The sequence below is a fragment of the Rhea pennata genome, chromosome 1 (genome assembly GCF_028389875.1).
Source record: "Rhea pennata isolate bPtePen1 chromosome 1, bPtePen1.pri, whole genome shotgun sequence".
NCBI classification, from domain to species: Eukaryota; Metazoa; Chordata; class Aves; order Rheiformes; family Rheidae; genus Rhea; species Rhea pennata.
Window position 1 is genome coordinate 194,204,770 of NC_084663.1, and position 20,094 is coordinate 194,224,863.

Below are 20,094 nucleotides of genomic sequence, written 5' to 3' on the forward strand. Positions count from 1 at the left end.
ATTGCGTAGAGGCTGGTTGGTACACCTTTAAAGGTAGTGTTCTTCAAAAGGAAGTATTAAGGAGGAAACAAGCAATGCTGAGCAAAATGAAGACTGGTCACAAAGTCTGATCATTTAAACCAGAGATGCCTGGATGTTTTTCTTAAAATCTCAACAATCCTAGATTTGCAATGGATACTACTTTTCCTTTGCTCCCACGAAGATCAACAGAAATTTTTTGAAAGGCTAGACAACTTCTACTACAGTGTTATGGTCTCTGCAGATAAACAAAGAGAGTAGCTACAGATTTTCCGTGGAAATCTAAAAGTATCCCGCTTTGATGGATACAATGACCTTAACAGTCACTGGTGGCCTCTACATCAGTTTAACTGCCTTCCCAGTATTGAGAATAGTAATTCCTGCTACTAGATCAAAACTCAGTCACAGTCAATCTCCACTTCAGTCTGTCCTTCATCTGGTTAACATGATCTTTTCAAGACAGACAAGTATAAGACAACAACGTGTAGATTAACCTATAGGTGGCACTCTTTGCTCTGGCACAACACGGAAGGACTTTGAAACACTGACCCTCCTTTCTGTTAGATGACATATGCCCATTTCAGTTTAATAAGAAACCCATTAAAAATATGAATTTCACAAAGCACTTTAACACATTAGATTTTATTGTCAACACACTTAAACTCAAAACCTGAAATCTATGTTCAAAACATTTAGTTCTGAGGATACTGAAATAGAAAATATTTCACATATTTCCATTACAGACAGAAAAAAAAGACATAGAATATGCTGATGCTCAAAGTCATAAGTTTAAGAATGGCACCACTACAATATTGTCACATAGACTTGCAAAGTGAGCATTTGACTGTTTTTAAATATCTTCTCTGCATTTCTAGTATTACACATCTACTTAGAAACTTCATAGTTGTGGAGAGAGACACGGTAATTTTGTCTTCAAGGTTTGTTTTGAAAGCACCATGACAATAAACTGTTCAAACTACGTCCTTACAGAGGGAAGTCTAAACAGAGACAATTATTGCAGTTATGGCTTTTTAGGGGTAATATTCATTATTATCTGTGACAGGTTTGTGATTAATATAACAACAAGCAGAATCAGTATTTCCTTGGAATTCCTCCAGGGAGGTAAAGCCAGTGTTGCCCATTTTAAAACTGTACTTTTTATACTGTCTAAAGAAACCAAATTCTTATATACTACACAAAATGTACGCGCATGGCCAGGTATTATCCAATTCTCCCTTCTTTAAGATTCTGGAAAACTAAATGAATCCAAACAAGCAAAACTTCATTATCGATTTAGCAGCAAAGAAGTTCTGCCAACTTCACACAACAAACAGACTTCTGCTTAATTTAAACTTATTTCTCACAGAGTGAAGTGACTAAAGAAATTGTATCAGACAGTGTCACATGTATCAAGCTCCATTACCAAGACCCTACAGTTAATCAGAAGGAGAGGGAGGAAAGGAGCAAAGGGAAGGTAATGTCTGTTCCTAAACAATTGAAAGATTTATGCTGCACTTCACTTTTCTCTTAAAGGTCCCAAAGAAAAGTCTTATATAGCTACCTCAATGTTACTTTTCATAAAAGCAACTCTCTTCAAAAATCAAATTTGAACAGCATCTCTGTCTGAAAAACTGAAACATTCCTGCAGTCCAACATTTAATGACATTCTTGGCTTGTAACATGTACTCATCACTTTCCTCATCATTTACTTTATCGCTTCTCATAATTATCCTTTGTGTGCTGGTTCCTGTTTCGGTGCCTAGGAGGAGAGTAGCTGACTCTTCTTCTTGACTGAAAGCTAGGTGTGTATGGATGAATTCGGCGTTTCTTTGGTTTTTCTTCCTTCCTGCTTTTGTTTGGCTCAGGCTCCTGACTGACTTCCTTAGGCTCATGTTCTTGGTCTTGCTCTTTTTGAGAGGGTAATGTGTTTTTGATAGTATTAATAAGAAATCTTTTATTTGCACCAGCAAGAGGACATTTCAACCTGTAAAGACATTTAAAAGTAATCAGAAGACATGTCAAAAATACCTGAAACAAGTCTGAAAGTTTAACCTCAACAATTTTAAGATAGCTTTCTGCTTTTGGCTTTCCTTGCATGCCACCTAGTGTAAATTCTCAGTACAGAAAGATATGCTCAAGGTTGCCCCCATTCTATCATCATACTCAAATTAATAAAAAATTATTTTACTTTAACAGAGTGAAAATCCACAAATTTTTTCACAAGGCAATGAGTATGCAGGAGGAAGCACATGAGGCAAGGCTAATGTTTAATGTACCCTTGTGAGACAACAAACAAATTTTAAGCTTGTCAATGCTTAACTTATCTCTTCAGTAATCAGATGTAATAATTAATATTTAATAATCATTAGATTTAATAATAATTAATAAAGTAATGTAAAACACCTTTTTAAGTCAAGCAGGAGTGGTTTACAAGATGACAATCTGCTATAGTCCGCATTATTTAATGCACTGAAATATTTAGAAAATAAAAGCACTCTTGTACTAAGAACTGAAGCAGATACAGCAATAAAATAGATACACAAGGCATATCAAATTTAACTTACATCTGGCAAATGTCTACCAAGGAAAATAATAAGTTTCATTTTCTTAAATAGATACTTCTCTAGCCCTTTTCCTTATTCAGCTTCTCATCTATTGTTTCTGACTTCTCTTCTGTCAACTTAGCACTTTTGCACATTAGTTGGTTTTAGTAAACAAGTATTTTATACTTCATTTATCCTGTTGGTAACAATTGTACGCTCTTTATTCTCAGTTTGTCATCTCTTAAAGAATGAAGTGAATAAATCCAAGTTAGATTTTTTTTCTTCAAAAAGTGAAATCATTCTGAAGACTGTTTATGGCTGGAAGTACTGTATTGTTTGTGTTCACAAATATTTTTAGAGCGCACAAATATTTTTAGAGAACTTAAGGGATTACTCTAAAAAGGGAGAAATGCTGGAGATCAGTGTCACTTACCGAATCAGCCACGGAGCTGATGAATCCTAAGAGTGCAATATTAGGATTATCTAGTCTACTAAAAAATTTCATATAAATGTAGAAACTACTCCCTGAGGATTTAAAAGCCTTTTTAACCTCTGAATAATCAGAGGTATCAAATTGTAGAACAGTAGAAAAATTGGAACTAAGATCATGTCTGATTATTCAGCACACTACGAGACTTTCAAGTCGTCATAGTGTTTACTTCAGCTCTCATTGTTAAGCGTTGCCGATAATTTCTTTGAGTATTTTTTTACAAGAACAATTACACAAGTCATTTCAGAAAGATACATTGAACAATCACGCTGGTTTTTTTTCGATACTTATTTCTTGATAGATTTCCACAGGGTAACTAGTTTTAGAGTTTTGTAAACTTTTATTCGATACCTTTCTGCATGTCAATCTATATGGTTATGCTCAAGCCCCAGTTAAAAAAAAACATAAAACCTCTAGATCTATTTATATATACACACACAAGTATAGCTGTTTTGTACACTAGTGTAGCAATATTTATACACCAGTCCTATTACTGATGAAAATATGTGGTTAACAGTTATTCAGTAGAATAGAGTTTCCATTTCAGGCTATATCAGCTGTGAACACGGTGATCAACATGCCATGGCAGAGATGACATTCAAAAGCATAACACAAAAGAGAAGATTTAAAACCTCTGTGTCTTAGGCCCATATTAAACTGTTTTATCTCACATACCCTACCAATATGAGGGCATTTTCCTGACCGCATCCTGATGAGAACTTCAGCTATTTCACATTTGCCCTTTTCTTCTTGCTTTATTCTTAAGTTAATGTCACAATTAAGCACTAATAAATATATCACCAGGATAAGACAACCTGCCCAAAATAAATCCACTTTGCTGAAAAAAATTATTTATTTTTGGCACTCTGAATGCCGCTGAAGCAATAGTGAGAATGGAAGAAGTTGATGCGGAAGGCAGGGCTTCAGAGCCAGCTAAAAGATGCCATCAATTCACTATCACACAGCAATAAAATGAGTCACTGCACTTTCATATAACAGCAGTAAGTTATAGCACTGATAAGAAGCATCAATCCTTACTTTTACAGACCTCAGACTTCAATGAAGTAAATTGTGCCTTTAAATCTTGAAGGAGTATGAGTATACACATATGTTACAACGCATACACACAAGTCCATAACGTTTACACTATGAACATGCTATACATGTAACTGTGAAGATTAAAGGTAAACTGTATTAACTCACTGATACCTTTGGCAACGTTTCCATTGGTTAGAAAACTGCAGGATACTTCTACTGCTTATCTCCCCTAAGGCAAGCCTGTGGCTTGCTGTAGGTCTGTTCCTGCAGGGCTCAACTCACTGACAGCTTTCCCTGTAATGTAAGTTCTGAAGGACTGGCAGGCAAGTTCAGCCTCTGCAAGACAGAACTCAATACTGCTGACTAGTGAACAGTTCCACAAAATAGATAAAGGCAAAACAAACAAACTTTATTAAAAAATTACTTTTAAAAGAACTGTTGAAAGAACTGCAAAGTTTCAAACTCAAGTGTGCTTGAAGCAGAGACTGCGGAGATGACCAAAGAATGCATGCAAACCTGCAATTCTAAAGCAGTCTAGTTTTCAAAACTGACTCCAGTTTTGTAGCAATGGATTCAATCAAGGGCACACTTGGGTTTTTTTTATTTGCACATTCTGATAAGCTAAGACATGGTGTTTTTATACCTAAAACATCACATACCCCTAAAACAAGTCACCTCTCCCAAAAGAAGGGACAATTTCACATTATGAACCAGGAAAAAAAAAAAATAATTCTTGTAAGCCTAAATGAAATCTTAATCACACTTCTGATGTTTCAAGACAAGTTCTGTGCAAGTGAGCCACCTTGCTTTTCTGCCAATACCTGGCATCAAGTGCACTGCAGTTTAGCACAGTAGCAATATCTTATTAATAAAACAGACAGATGCTGATTAAGATGCTAGAGTACAGGACCATGAACCATGGTCTTTCCTCTGATGAGTAGCTGCACATATCAAACCACCTTGGTATATAGAGTAAATCAGATTTTTCCAGTAAATAACAGGGTTTATTATGCATGAACTTACAAGTACATTTCTGACACTCCCAAGCTGCCATGAAAAAGGGTATTTTACAGGAAATAAGAGCAACTGAAGACAAAAAACAGCAGCTGGAGCTTGTTATTTGACAGAGTTTGTTTTGCCACAGCAGCTAATCTAGGTTACAGTCCTTTCATAAGGGATCTCACAAAAGAGGATGCTTGGAAGGACTGTGCAAGCTCTTACATGTTGTCTTGGCAGCTATATACAGCTGGCAGGACTTTGCTAGTATCTGTGCTCTGATTAGAAATTTTTAACTTACCTACTATGCAACCTCTGTCTAGACACTCTTCCTCTTCTTTATGTTCAAGTGAAGAGATTTAGTAGAATCACATTCCACTGTTTCTGCATAGTCATGCAACATCCATTCAATCACAGACAAGATGCAATAAAGTGAAAGAATTTCAGTGCTCTCAAAGCTTTTTGCCTCTCAAAGCTCTTTTTGAGTGTATTTAGTATTCTGCAATACTTCTGATGAGCAGATTTGGTATTGAATAGATTCTATCTATAGGCATGACAGCAATTTTAGGAGTGTTTTATAAGAAATAGGATTAAAAATAATGTTTCTAATGTCCATCAACTTTTTGAAACTTAACCTACTCTTACAATGCACAGTTGAACGAGCTATCTAAAAATATCCTGTTTTCCATATTTTATTTTAGCTGAGCTTTCAGAGCAAGCCAAAAAAGACTAAATTCAGCCTTACCTCATTTGCTAGGGGGATCTTCAAACATCAAATCTATATATTGGAGGAAAAAACCTATTGCCTCCTGAACTTGTCTACATGTAGCTTCTGGGACATTTTAATTGCCTTTTTCAATTAAAACAGAACAACCCCTTAAAATGGACACAGCTCTACTGTTACAAGGAAGCCTATGAATTACACCTATAGGGCTGACAAAACCATACAGGGAATCTGAGTCTGTAGCTTAATTCTACCTAAGGGCACACAGTGCAAGTCCCCAGGTATCTTATATCTTTATTCCATCTGCATTAAATGCTCTCTGTTTATATATAAATTTATTCTTGATAATTAGACAACAGTTTCAAATGTTCTAACTCTGTTCACAACTTCTCACATTGGATCCAACTGGCCCTTCAAGTAGTAACTTCTAGAGAGCTGCTCTGATCTCTTTCCTCAACTCAAAAATTCCAGAATCACAATAGCATAGATCAAACTTAAGTTACAGACAAATTCTGTTCTCTTTCGCTTAGTATTTCAGAGATGAAGACAGCTTCAAAGAGGATTCTTCCTTCCTCATTTATCACACGCTTTCTTACTCATGATTAACTCCACAAATCATAAAATTACAAAAGCTTGAAGCAGAACTATAGAGAAAGGACCTACACCATATGGTATCATAAAGAGGCAGGAGACTCCAGATAAGCAGCACTGTGGTGGTACAGTGTATAAGGATGAACAACTACAGGAACTAGCAATACTGCAGTGCCGAGAACAAGGATCTTAAGAACATCTGAGGAATAAATCAACACACAAGAGCTAGTAATGTGAGATCTGCAAATACCAACACTCAGTTTTTCTTTGATGAATTTGTCACCAATCTAAGAAGTCCTGAGAGCATAGAGACCAATGAGATAGGACTCTTAACCAGCCAAGAGTTCGTGCAGCCCATTAGCAATATTGAGAAATATTCTATGTCCAGAGAATCCCAGACAACCTCCCTTCCTGCATAAGCTCTTGCTTGATATCACCACCAATCTCCCTGCTTAAGACAAGAGTTTCTTCTACTGCTATCTGATCTTGATAGGTTGCAGCACCTATCTATGCCAACCAGAGCAAGCTTGGAAGACAGGGTAACATCAGTAAAGTATTTCCAAATCAGAAGAGATACTAGCAAATGTTCCATATTTCAAGGTTGAGTCTTTGTATCAGAAGCTGTGGGTTGAAGGATGACTATTTGGTACATTTTTTTTTCATGACACAACTGGCTATGCTAGCTTTGGTACTTGCAACTCAAGCTCAGACAACAGCTTACCACACATCTCACATGAAGAGGCAGCAAAGGTTATGCAGGGGCACTTGGGGAACTTCATGAGGCAGTGCACTTGAGCTAGGGAGAAATATTCATTGTGGACAGTAATGGAGCAGCAGTATGAATCATAAAGCAGTCCCAGAACAGCATACAGAGGCTTGCTAAGGTATGCTGCTATCAACGCTCACAGGAATCTCCAAGCTATCCTTTGTAATGGCATGCCAAAAAAGTTCTCTCCGAATCCCTTTAACTCATTCCTGTCAAATCCTGCTGACTCCAGAAGTGAATTTCCCATATCTAACAGCTGCTGAAGGGCAACATAAACTGGAATCAGCAGAGTATGAGCAGCAGCAGCCTCTGCTGCTTCTTACCCAAAGGGAGACAGCAGAACAGATCTTTTCTTTGTAAATTGAGCTGCTTCAACTATCCAGCACCAACAGAGAATGGATGGACTTGCCCTGGATGTCACCTGGGTTTGTGCATCACTTCTCCAGGATCATATATGCCCTCTGAAGAAGGGCTGAGGGAAGCCCAGGAATCCTTAAACACACCTGTAAGCATTTTGGGTTTGGCAGGGAAGACAGGCTTTGTGCTTTACCTGTTAAGACTGTGCTTTGGTCACATTGGTGATATCCCTGACTGTTTGCTTCTACCCTACCATTCATGATATCCTAGATTTGGTCTCTTAGTATACATTTGATAAACTTTTCTGCATGTTTCATTTGGTATCCATGAAGTTCAAAATAGCTGTTACCCTCCTCTCAGTAGTTTACAATCACAAGGTTACAGGTCAGCCCTGAATGAAATCTGAAGCCCGTAAGGATTTACTGTAACACTACTTACATCTGCAGGCTGCCATTACTTTGCTGCAGGCTGATACTTAACAGAACATCGTAAGTTTTCTTCCAAATACCTCATTGGTTATCTAATCTCCCACACATGTATATGCAACATTTAATTGCTGGACCAGTTCAGAGGAATCAGGCACCAAAAATATTAATAAATTTCTTTAAATGGTTGAAAGCAGTGGCAGCTTCCCACTAGTAATCTGCCTCTATGCTTGCATAACTAGACACCAAAGACTTGCTGGGAAACCGCGTATAGTGGACATTATATTGTCCTATGGCCACACACACCAGCTATATACTAGCCTATGCCAAACTCTACAGCAGCAGATTTGTGACAGATGGGATTACAACCATTAATCTCTCTATGGACAAATTCAGAGAAGAAAAATCCCTGGAAAGACATCAAATGCAAAAATATCATCTCTAGTGCAGCATATCCTGAGGTGCAGACTGCCAGAAGCTCAAGTATTATCCTGAAGAAGTACTGCTGCATACTTACTCCATTTCTTAAACATTGGCTGTTTGCCAAATAAAGACAGCGCACTGTAGCAATGGATCTTTCATCTGATTCCATACAGCTATTCTCGTATTCTCCACATATAAAAGTATGCTTATTTCCTTACTTCTAAGTTCAGGCTATCTTCATGCCAACCTCCATGTCAACAGCCTTCCTCAGCTTGAAACCTTCCAGACAATCCTCTTCTCTCCAAAATCTTTAACATAATCTCTGGCCTAACAAGCCACTATTTCGCTGTAACAGAAACAGAACAGAAATCTAAAACTGTTCTAAGAGCAAATCATTCTCAGCTATCTCCTCTTCTGGCAGGTCTTGGACACTAGGTGTTAGTAAACTCCCTAAGACGGTGAACACAATTGCTTAAGGGTGACCACTACGCTCATGCAGACAAGCAGTAAGAAACAGCTGGGAGCGAAAGCCTGTGCATAATAATGAAAATACTGATAGGTATTTCAGATTGCACAGATGGAAGCAACAACGCTGCACAGGATTCTAAGGTGCTTGATTATCTCCTGACAGATGCTCAGTCTCCACACCTGGAATTATCTTCATATTCACAGTAAATGGATGCATATTGCACCTCATGGTGCTAATTGATCTGTATTGGTTTACATCACCCTTTAACAGGGCTCACAGGGTAAAAGTATGTGATGTCAATATAGCTGTAACTGCACTGAGGGATTAAACTAATTCAACTACTTCAGCATAAATGGTATAAATCACATGCTTAGCAGAAATACTGGGTAAAATACACAAAAATATAAAATATATTTCGAAAACATAAGAGATTAACCTTTTAGAGCAAGACATTATTTTAACGAGCTTTGGAGCTACTTTAAATACATAGCTGAGAAATCAGTTGAGAACTTCACTAACAGGACAGGCTTATCTTCTAATAGTGTCAGCAGAGGAAGCCAGACATTATCTACAAATGGGTTTAACACTCAACTGGTGTGCTATGCTTTTGTGAACATCCCTAGATCAGATAGCTTTTCATCAGTCATTTACATTAGTTTAAGAGGCATGAATCCTCTCAGCCTGTTGTCATTTCTCTAATAATACATTATACATTCCACAATAATCTAGCTGTAAAAACTGAAATAATGCATTAAAATTAACACTGTATTTCACATAAAATCTCCCTATTATGACTTTTTTCCCACCCACTAAACAATTTAGCCCCTGGATTATATGTTTTTTTTTCAGTCTCAAACAATACCTTCTAAAACTGGATTATATTTTAAGTTAATTTTTGGCTGCAATTTACACATGAATACACTGCTAAAGGAAATCTATTATTATTATGTTATTGTTTTAGGGGATTTGTTTCTGTGTTATGCTACCAATTTTTTAAAATTTAAACAGAATCCAACCCATATGTGGCCATCATGTAAAGTAAATATATGCACATTAAAGCTACCTAAGATTGCTATTGTTTTGTAATGTTGCAGTCTAAAGTTTGCAATTCCACCTACTACAAGGAAACACCATTACAAAAGCTACTCTCAGTTCTCCAATTGCTTTGCCTTTAATATATTTAGTCAAGCAATTTTATACAGGCAGAATTTTCTTCAGCTTCTTTCTTACCTATCTATAAACATATTTTTCCCAAATGAATACCTGAATCTCAATGTTTATTTCCTCCTGACATTTATATTAAGAAAATATAGCAAGTTCTGTGCTCATTTGCATGCTGACTTACCATCCCATGGCTCCCATTGTTTCAGCTCGGGTTCGGCCACGTTTTGCCTCTTTAAGCAACTCTTCCACAGCTTTCCTAAATACAAAGGGAGGGAAAAAAGTTACCACATAAGGAAAATGAGAATTTGCCACTTTATGCACGTTATGTGAAAAAGGGGGAAGTTCATTGCTTAAATCATTTTGGGGAATAGAGGCTATCAAAATCAACTTGACTTTCATATAATTCGTATTTTATAAGGCAAGATTATGAAAAAATTAACATACTAAAAGCAGTTAAAGATTCAGCAAATAAACAATTACAATGCTAATTTAAATTGGAGAATAGAAATAAAGCGTGTAAATTTGGTACACTGCACTGAAAACACAGCCCCTGTCACTTCATCTTGGGACTGCTCTTCCCTGCTACCATTTCACTTAGGTTCTCGTTCTTCTATTTTGAGCCTAGTTAAGCAACACTAATAAAACAGCAAGCATGTATTTGACAATATAATTTCTATTACATCAATTACTCGTTGTTAAACTGCTCCGGTTTTGTTGTAACAGTGGAAGAAAAGAGGTCACCTGTGTGACTGTGATCCACTGTGACCCAGAATGACTGCTGGAGCTTTAGTTTAATACCATCCTCTAAAACAAACTGGCCAGGCAATTAAATAACTATGTTCACATAAAGAACCATCTGAGAGTGTAAATTATGCAAAATTCCTGCAATGTGTTCAAATTCTTTTCACTAATTGATTTCAATCACCAGTGAAACTTAAGTAACCATTCTTCAGTACACTCTTGAAGCTAATGGGAAAGCCAGTAAATGCATGATGCAAGTCATATATTATATAAATTGAATGGATAAGCAAAGAATTTGGTTGGTGAACTGTAAGCAAGTACACATGTCAACTAGTGAGAACTACAAGACAGAAAAGGAAAGCTATGCACCTGACTAAGACACAACGTATGAAGCTAAGCGTTAAGAACAGTGACAGGGATAACAGGCAGGCTTGAATAATTGAAGGGAGCAGCTAATAAAAAAGGAAAATTATTGCTTAGCTCTCTTAGCTACGATGTGGCAGAATGACAATTGTGTGCAGACTACACAGCAAGGCAATCACCATCTTGGTAGTACAGTGTTTTTTAAACTGTGCAAAAAAGGTAACAGCCAACAGATTTCAACTCAAGCTGTTAGGAAGCCATGTCCCATTGTATCAAATTCCTGTGGCATTATCAGCGTACCACAACTTTGCTGCTTTGCTGTTACAGATTAAAAAAAAAGATGGAGTACCAATTCTGGTGTCAACCCAAGTTTGAGACTAGAAAAGTCAAGAGTTACTATCTAATAACAGAAGCAAGTCTGAAAAGAAAAATCAACAATTTAACTGGCTAGTTGTTCACATGGAACTGCTGGGCTGGGCTCTAAATATCTAACACAGCAGTTTACTACAATTTAGATTATTGAAGTCTTTAAGCAAAACACAAGGCATTTTAGCTTTAGATGCATACATGGCTCATGCATAATAGGGAATGAAGATAAATAGCTCAGAAATTCCTTCAGTAGCTAATGAGAAGGCTTTAGGCAGATACATAGCAGCTTATATCTATCAGTTAAGACCTAGCCTTCTTCAGTTTGTTACGATTTTAACATAAGCCTTTACTGGCTCCCTTAACGTTAGTGATCAGTGACATTTCCATTTGTTCAGATTGGCTGGTGATATAGTTTCCCCTCTGTTTGCACAGCGTTTGGGCACTTCTTGTTTTTCCTTGGTAATGAAAAACAGATCGGTGCTAAATGAGTGCAACTGTAAAACACACCTAGGTATAGCTACATTTTGTACAATTACTTTTCAGTTTTGCATGAATACAGTTTTCAAAATTTATACTGATAGATAAGTATCATGGAACTACTTCATCACTTTGTAATTATTTCTGGCAAGCAACAATTTAGCTGAAGACTCACAGAATGCTGAGGTTGGTAGGGACTTCTGGAGATCATCACCTCACTACTCCAGCAGGGTCGCCTGCAGTATGTTGACCTGAACCCTGTCCAGATAGCTTTTGAACACCTCCTGGGATAGAGACTCCATAACCTCTCTGGGCAACCAGGTCCAGTGCTCCATCACCCTCACAGAAAAGCGATTTTTCCTTATATTCAGATGGAGCTTCCTGTGTTTCAGTTTGTGCCCATTGCCTCTCGTCCTGTCACTGGGCATCACTGAAAACAGGCTGGCCCAATCCTTGTTACATCCTCCCTTCAGATATTTATATGCATTGATAAGATCTCCTCTCAGCCTTCTCTCCTCCAGGCTAAACAGGTCCAGCTCTCTCAACCTGCCCTCATATGAGATGCTCAGTCCTCTAACCATCTTTGTAGCCCTTCTTGGGACTTGCTTCAGTAGCTCCATGTGTCTCTTCTATCGGACACAGTACTCGAGAAGTGGCCTCACCAGGGATGAGTAGAGGGGCAGGATCACCTCCCTCCACCTGCTGGCAACACTGTTCCTAATGCACACCAGGACACCATCATCCTTTTTGGCCACAAAGGCATACTGCTAGCTCATGGTTAACTTGTTGCCCACCAAAACTCCCAGGTCCTTCTCTGCAGAGCTGCTTTCCAGAAGGTCAGCCCCCAGCTTGTATGGGTGCATGGGGTTATTCTTCCCTAGGTGCAAGACTCTGCACTTCCTTTGTTTGAACTTCAAGAGGTTCCTCTCCACCCAACTCTCCAGCCTGTTCAGGTCTCCCTGAATGGCAGCACAGCCCTCTGGTGTATCAGCCACTCCTCCTATTTTGGTATCATCAGCAAACTTGCTGAGGAGGCACTCTGTCCCTTCATCCAGGTCACTGATGAAGAGGCTGAACAAGACTGGACCCAGTACTGAGCCCTGGGGAACTCCGCTAGCTACAGGCCTCCATCTTGCACTACTGATGACGACCCTCTGAGCTCTGCCTTTCAGCCAGTTCTCAATCCAACTCTCTGTCCACTCATCCAGCCTGCACTTCCTAAGCTTACCTGTGAGGATGTTATCGGAGACCGTATCAAAAGCCTTGCTGAAGTCAAGGTACATAACGTCCACTGCTCTCCCCTCATCTACCCAGCCAGTCATTCCATTCCTTCCAGGTCATCCCTACATTTCTTCCAGGTTATCTGTCCCTGCTTCCACCTTCTGTTTGAGTTTTGCTAGGAACTCTTTGTTCATCCATGCAGCTCTCCTGCCCCCTTTGCTTGACTTCTTGCTCACTGGGATGCACTGTTCTCAAGCTTGGAGGAGGTGATCCTTGAACATTAACCAACTGCCCTCTCCCTTCTCACAGGATCCTGAACTCCACTATCTTATGATCACTGCACCCAAGGTGCCTCCAACCTTCACAACTCCAACTAGCCCTTCCTTGTTTGTAAGTAGGAGATCCAGTAGCGTATCTCTTCTCGTTGGCTCCTCTATCGCTTCTAACAGGAAGTTACCATCGAAAGATTCCTAACTAAGCCTTCAGATTCAGTCACAAGTTCTCAAATAATATACAAACAATCCTTGATCAACATATAATTATGTATTTCTTTGTCTCAAAGAGAAACTATCCCTCCCAGAAAAAGTTGAGATTTATGCCAGACAGGTATGCAAATACTCACAAATTGTAACTTTTCTGGTTGATACTGTGCATTTGAAGGGCTTTGCAGAAGGAGTCTACGACTTCCATAGAAACAATAGTAGGAAAGCACTAAAGAAAAATTATTGTATCACTTTCCTATTCACTAATCTATTAATGACAGACTGGTTACAGTTTTCATCACAAGAGTCTCTTTCATGCGGTTACCTGTATTAGTTTAGTAACAGCCAGGACCTAGGTATTAGGATTTTTTTTCAAGGACATTTTGTATATGCAGTAGTCAGAGCCATTCTTAAAAACTGAAAATTTGCATATTAAGTTGTCACCTCTACTAGCTATTTCGTTGTCACTTGCGTCTAGAACAAATTTTCCCCTCCCTCTCCTTTTTTCTTTCTTTAATTGAGGACAGGTAGCAACATGGCAACTTCAGCTTTCACAATTTTGTCAAGTACTGCTGCCTTCCCAGGCAGAACAGTTAGGTAAGTGAGGCAGCTATTTCCCAAGACCATAAAAAGTTTAAGAAACACAGGATCTGCTGTGGGAACAAGAACACATACGAGTGTCACACACAGTAACATTAAGGCAAAATTCACTTTTTAATCTAGACCCAGATTTTGCTACTTGAACAACCTGAATACTAAATACTTTTACTACCGTAGTTACTGAACTTTGTGATTTGATTTTAAGAAATCCAAATAGGAGGCAGATTAAAAGCTAATATATTTTTCATTATCTTTATAAATAAATCATTATCCAAAGTATTTGAACTACAAAGCACTCCTGAAACAAATATATACATACATATATATATATATATATATATATATATAAAATAGCTGCAGTTCAGTTTTAGTGGTGCATCAGAATATATTAATATGGTGACACAAATTCTACTAACTAATGCAAAAATTATAAGCCATGAAGTATGAGACATATACTTACTTCGCATTGATTATACCACAGATCAGACTGACTTGACACCTATTTTACAGCCTTATGAGTAGAGATCTTCCCTTCTTATCCAACATTATTTTCCCTAACATTTATCTTTTAACATTATTTTTAATCACTGCATCTTCTACAAAGCCCTTCTGACTTGCAGGGACAGTCAGCTGAGTGGCATGAAGATCAAGGGGAAAAATGCTCAAGATCATCTCTGAAGTAATGTGTGTCCACTCACTGACCTTATACTCTCTCTATATGAGAAAGTTAAAAGCTTTACAGATATTCAAACGAAGTTTTTACATTTGCTTTTAAAGGACTCTCGGAACTCAGCATTCCTAGCTATCTTCTTTTTTACAACATGGTCACAATACAAACATTCCCATAGCTGCTAGACTGAACTCCAACAGCAGCAATATAAGCAAAGGGAACATAACACACAATTTTCATGAAAGGACACTAAACACAGATGGACCTACAGGTAACATTAGTTGCAGCAATTAATCGACTATTTCCAAAGAAGGCCAAGGGGGTGGGGGTGGGGACACATACATTTCTGAACACTGTCATCATTCTAGCATCACTTATAACAAGAATAGCAAGCACCACTCAAAGCCTTGCTACGGCAATACTTTTTGAACAATGAAACTTCCCTAAAGAACTACACTAATGTTAAGGTATAAATATGAGTGTTTTTATCTTTATAAGAAAGTATGGACCAAAGTTTATTCATATTTCTTAGGGATCAGACTTTTATTCTATATTCTAAGGTTACGAGCAAAATATCCATTGTGTAAACTCCAACAACTGGTAGCACAAATGCATGTGCCTAAAGAATGGGAGAATGTTAAAGGTTGCGCAGTCAAGTAAAATCATATACGTTTTCTATTCCTCATTCAGGAAAAAAAGCTTTCATTGTTTTGCTGAAGATGACAAAAATATAGATTAAAAATTAGTAACTGGTAATGAATAGGTATATGTAAAATTACAGGCAATGAGAACAGCATATAATTATAGAGAAGATTGGATGCTTTTAATTATAGACAGCATCGCCACCTCCACCTATGCCATCATCTCATTAAGGAGCCCAAAGAGAGCTATACTGGCAATATATTTGCTGGAATTACTTCACTGCACAGAATCAGCTACTGAAATGCACAGATCTGAGAGCAGGAGGACAATATCCAGATACAATTTCATATAACATCTCCCAGAGTAAGAGACTATTTTATCAAACAAATCTTCTGCAAAGACCATCATGGCATTAATAATTGATTGCCCTCTATACTATTAGTGTTCAACCTGAAAAGTTAGGTTACTGAGCTGCAGGGAGCTCTGAAATCACTGAATGCTTAAACCTACTTTCTGAAGTACTCTAGGTCCTGAGAGCAAGCTACATGCCCAGGAAGAACAGCCAGTTTCTCCATCAGTTTTCTCAAAGTACTTCTATGCTAACTATGTACACTATGTTTGAGTGCGCACAGGACCTGAAGTAGATATTGCCATTGGCATTTTAATTACCTCTGAAAAATCAGATATCAGGAAAGCAAAGGACTGAAGATATTGCCTGCTACAATAGAAGAATGACACTGAAGGTTGATGTTTGTATAACTGACTCCTGTATGTTAATTTGTCCTATCTGAGCACATTTATTACAAACACTGGTGAAAGGGAACGTCAAAAATAAAGCCTAAGCCACAACTGAAAACAAGAACAAAAAAAGGCACAAATTCACCACACACTTCTTACAGTGTGTTCAAAGGCAAAAACATCCCACATCAGGCATGTTCATGCTCTAATTCTTCCTAGGCCAGGATTCTTACTTATTTAGATAAGCCTATTTTCAGCACATTTCTATGCTGATATTCTCAACAGCTTGAATAGTGAGGATACCACAAAACTTCAAACAATGATTTTAGCTTGCAGTTCACTTTTTTGTCACTACTATAGGAAAGAATTAAATATTGAATTAAGCATCACGACAGTTAGATTTTAACCTAAGAACAATAAAAAGATTAGTAAGGGATATTAACTAATTTCTCTAAGGCACAGAACTTACTTGTTGGAAATCATAATTGGAACTTTTGCACAGCAGAAGTTATATTGTCAGCTGAAGATATATTGTCAACAATATATCTGTTGTTACAGAACATTATCTTCTTAAGAGATGCTTATTTTCAAGCACATAATGCTCCACGCAAGCTTGGTAGGCAATTCTAATAGAGTATGATATTTAAGGTTGTGAAATATCCATAGCTGTTAAGAGACAGAATTGATTATGAAAGAATTCGGACACACGGTATATTAAGTTCACCTCCTATTCCCAGAGAACTATTTCAGTGCTTTGAATACACAGATCCATGAAGATAGTTGCTGGGGAATAGTTTGGATGAGGATGAAAATGGTCACCTCTATCATACCCTGAAGGGCATTCAATAGGAATTAAGCAGGAAAAGCAAGTACATCTGCTTATAGGGAGAAACACAAAATAAATAATTCCCAGTAGCTGATTTCTAAACTTTTTTTTCTTTTTCTACTTTCTCTTGGATCATATATTAACAGAATGTTGCTTAATATTTTACACACTTGAGGTATTTACAGCTTTTAGGGTTTTAAACCCCAAAGTATGCAACAGTCACATGGTAACACAATTAAGCGTTCAGCTTCAGTAGTGACTACCACGTTCTGTGAAAGTGAGGAAAACTTCAAACACAAGACAAAGTGAGAGTGAGACACAGTAAAACTGAAGAATAAAAGCAAGAATTCTAGCAGTAGAGGCAAAACTGAACAAGTAGATTGGAGCAACCTCTCTTTAGATGGTCACAAAAAACTGGGACAACTGGCTTCTTTGAATAAATCATTGTTTGGAAGTCTGGGACACAGAATTTACTTTAGATCTGAAAAAAATGCATAAAAATAGTTATAAACTTATTTTATGCTAAATTAACCAAAAGTACACATACAAAAAGCCTTACACTGTTATTGAAGGCTTGTGCTTTGAGATAAGACTAAATTCAGAGAAAGATGAAAAATATTCCCCCAAAAAAACATTTTCAGAACACAAAAAATCTACCTAACATAGCTGCACTGTGGATGCAGAATAAAAATTCCATTATTTGTAGGCCAAAGTAATATTAAAGGGCCAAAAATTACAAAATTACAAAATCTAACTACAACAGCCATGCATCTGACCTATCACGAGCATGATTAGTAGATCACTTGATGTGAGACTAACAAACCATGTTTGTAATGCAAAAGACCAACACTATACTCTTGGGTATTGTACAGAGAAGCATGTTAGGAAATGTCCAAATATGACATCTAAATGCACACAGCAAGAACCGAATTCAGGACACTACTAAGAAAAAGTTTTCATGAATACTGAGAGTATGAAAAAGTACCTAGCTAATGAAGAAGTGTAAGATAGATCCAGGACAGGAAACGGTAGCCAGCAAGTCTACTATATTGTGCATATAACATGTAAGGAACTGATTAAGCAGGGAGCACAGATTCAAGGTTAGATTCAGGACAGTTAGACTCTTCTGTGTATCCTCCGGAAAGAAATACAGAGTTTCTTCCTATCTACCACGCTGCCATGAAACAGGAATAATAAATTGATCATCAGCTTGAAATAAGAGGTAGGGCAAAACTTTGAATCTGGTTCGTGGAAAGGAGACAGTCAGAAAGAGACTCTGCAGCAATCTCCTGTAACCAGGGTGTAACCAGCTGTGGCCCAAACTGTCCAGAAAACCACAAGCCCTTTGCACCTCAGCAGTGAGCAGAAGAGAAACTGAACATAGAAGGAGCTGTAACAAAGTTTAGATTTGCTATGATTAAAAAGAAAGGTATAAGTTTGGAATAGTAGTCATAAAAGCAATATTCACACATAAAGAAGTTTTAATTTTTAAACTGATGCTCTGAGAGCAGAAGTAGCTTACAAGAATTAAAAGCCTCTTAAAAAGCTTTATGCTCTCTACCCCTTTGATCACCTCACTACATTTGCCCCATTTAAAATACTTGCTAGATATAAACAGTGAAAGAAACAAGTTGTTTTCTACAGCCTCAAGAAGAGTTTCTTAAAGTTAAGGGAAAAAATCATGAGAACAGTTCAGAAAGCCTCATCATTACCCTGTAAGTTTTCTAGCTGTCAGAAAAATACAATCAAGCTCAAGCAACCACGTCAAAAAACCCACCACACTAACCATCTTTTCCCAGACAAACCCACAATAAATAGAATTATTATATAAGAAAAAAATCTACCTGTGATATACATACTTAAACAGGAATCACAGAATCAGTCAGGTTGGAAGGGACCTCTGGAGATCATCTAGTCCACCCCCCTTGCTCAGCAGGGTCACCTAGAGCATGTCAGACAGGGTTGCATCCAGGCGGGCCTTGAAGATCTCCAGAGAAGGAGACTCCACAACCTCTCTGGGCAACCTGCTTCAGGGAGTAAGAGAGGCCTGCTGGGACTGAATATGCAGATATAAAATCTGGATTTTAATCCACAGTGTTTGCTTGGGAATACCACAGCTCAGCATGCACAGTGAAACAAATCAGCTCATCCAAAGAAAATGCAAGGCAGGAAGCATTTTCTTTCTTTCTTTTTCCTTCTCTCTTTTTTTTTTTTTTTTTTTTTTTTTTTTTATAAAAGGACTGCAGATGTTTTGCCATAATACAAAGAACAGAATCATTTTAACAACTGCTCGACTAGCAAACATCTATAACACTGAAAAACAAAATCGGTAATTTTTTCTCACTCAGCCCATTGCTCACTCAAGCCTGCGTGGGGTTCTTCTTTTGCAATTTTACCAAGTAAGCCTAACTGCTGACAGACAAGCCACCTAGCACTTTTTTAATCATCCTGCCGAATGCTATCGCCACGTATCGCAAAATGTGGTATTTTTTAAGTAATGAGGGTTTAAAAAATGTTCTTATTATTCTGTACATGATGCGGCGAGACTCAACGCTCCGGAAGGCGGTGCGGAAAGCTCTGCTCTGCCCCCCGCCGCCGCCGCCGCCGCGGCCCGTCCCGGGGCCGGCCGCGAGGCCGCCGCCGCCCCTCACCTCTCCAGCTCCGAGTCCTCCTCCATGGCGCGGCCCCGCGGCCGCGGCTCAGGCGCAGGCCGCCGCCATGTCCCGCCGCCGGCGGGGCGGAGCGCGGCGCCGGCCGAGGACCCCGCGGGGGCGGGGGAGGAGCCGGGGCCGGCGGCCGGGCCGGGCCGGGCCGGGCCGGGCCGGGCCGGGCGGCCTCTCTCCCCGCGGGGGAGGCCCCGCCGCGGGCCTCCCGCCCGCCCGCCCGCTCGATCCCGGCCCCGCTCCCCGCTCCCCGGGCCGCGGCGCTGCTGCCGCCGCCGCCGCGAGGCCCCGCGCGCGG

The 20,094-nt window shown here is 38.7% G+C and overlaps 1 protein-coding gene across 3 annotated transcripts; it reads right to left on the reverse strand.

Annotated features, from left to right (window-relative positions):
• Window positions 1–640: 640 nt before the first annotated feature.
• POLR1D (RNA polymerase I and III subunit D) lies at window positions 641–19,876 on the reverse strand. 3 transcript variants are annotated; one of them, XM_062567178.1, is made up of 3 exons: window positions 19,785–19,876; window positions 10,186–10,260; window positions 641–2,002 (listed from the first exon to the last, which is right to left on the reverse strand). In XM_062567178.1, exons 1-3 carry the CDS (start codon window positions 19,808–19,810, stop codon window positions 1,729–1,731), a joined length of 375 nt encoding a protein of 124 aa, XP_062423162.1. In that variant the 5' UTR covers window positions 19,811–19,876; the 3' UTR covers window positions 641–1,728. The 3 variants fall into 3 exon arrangements, with proteins under 3 accessions (XP_062423162.1, XP_062423165.1, XP_062423164.1); XM_062567181.1 differs by lacking the exon at window positions 19,785–19,876 and adding an exon at window positions 18,993–19,111; XM_062567180.1 differs by lacking the exon at window positions 19,785–19,876 and adding an exon at window positions 12,130–12,251.
• Window positions 19,877–20,094: the final 218 nt, after the last annotated feature.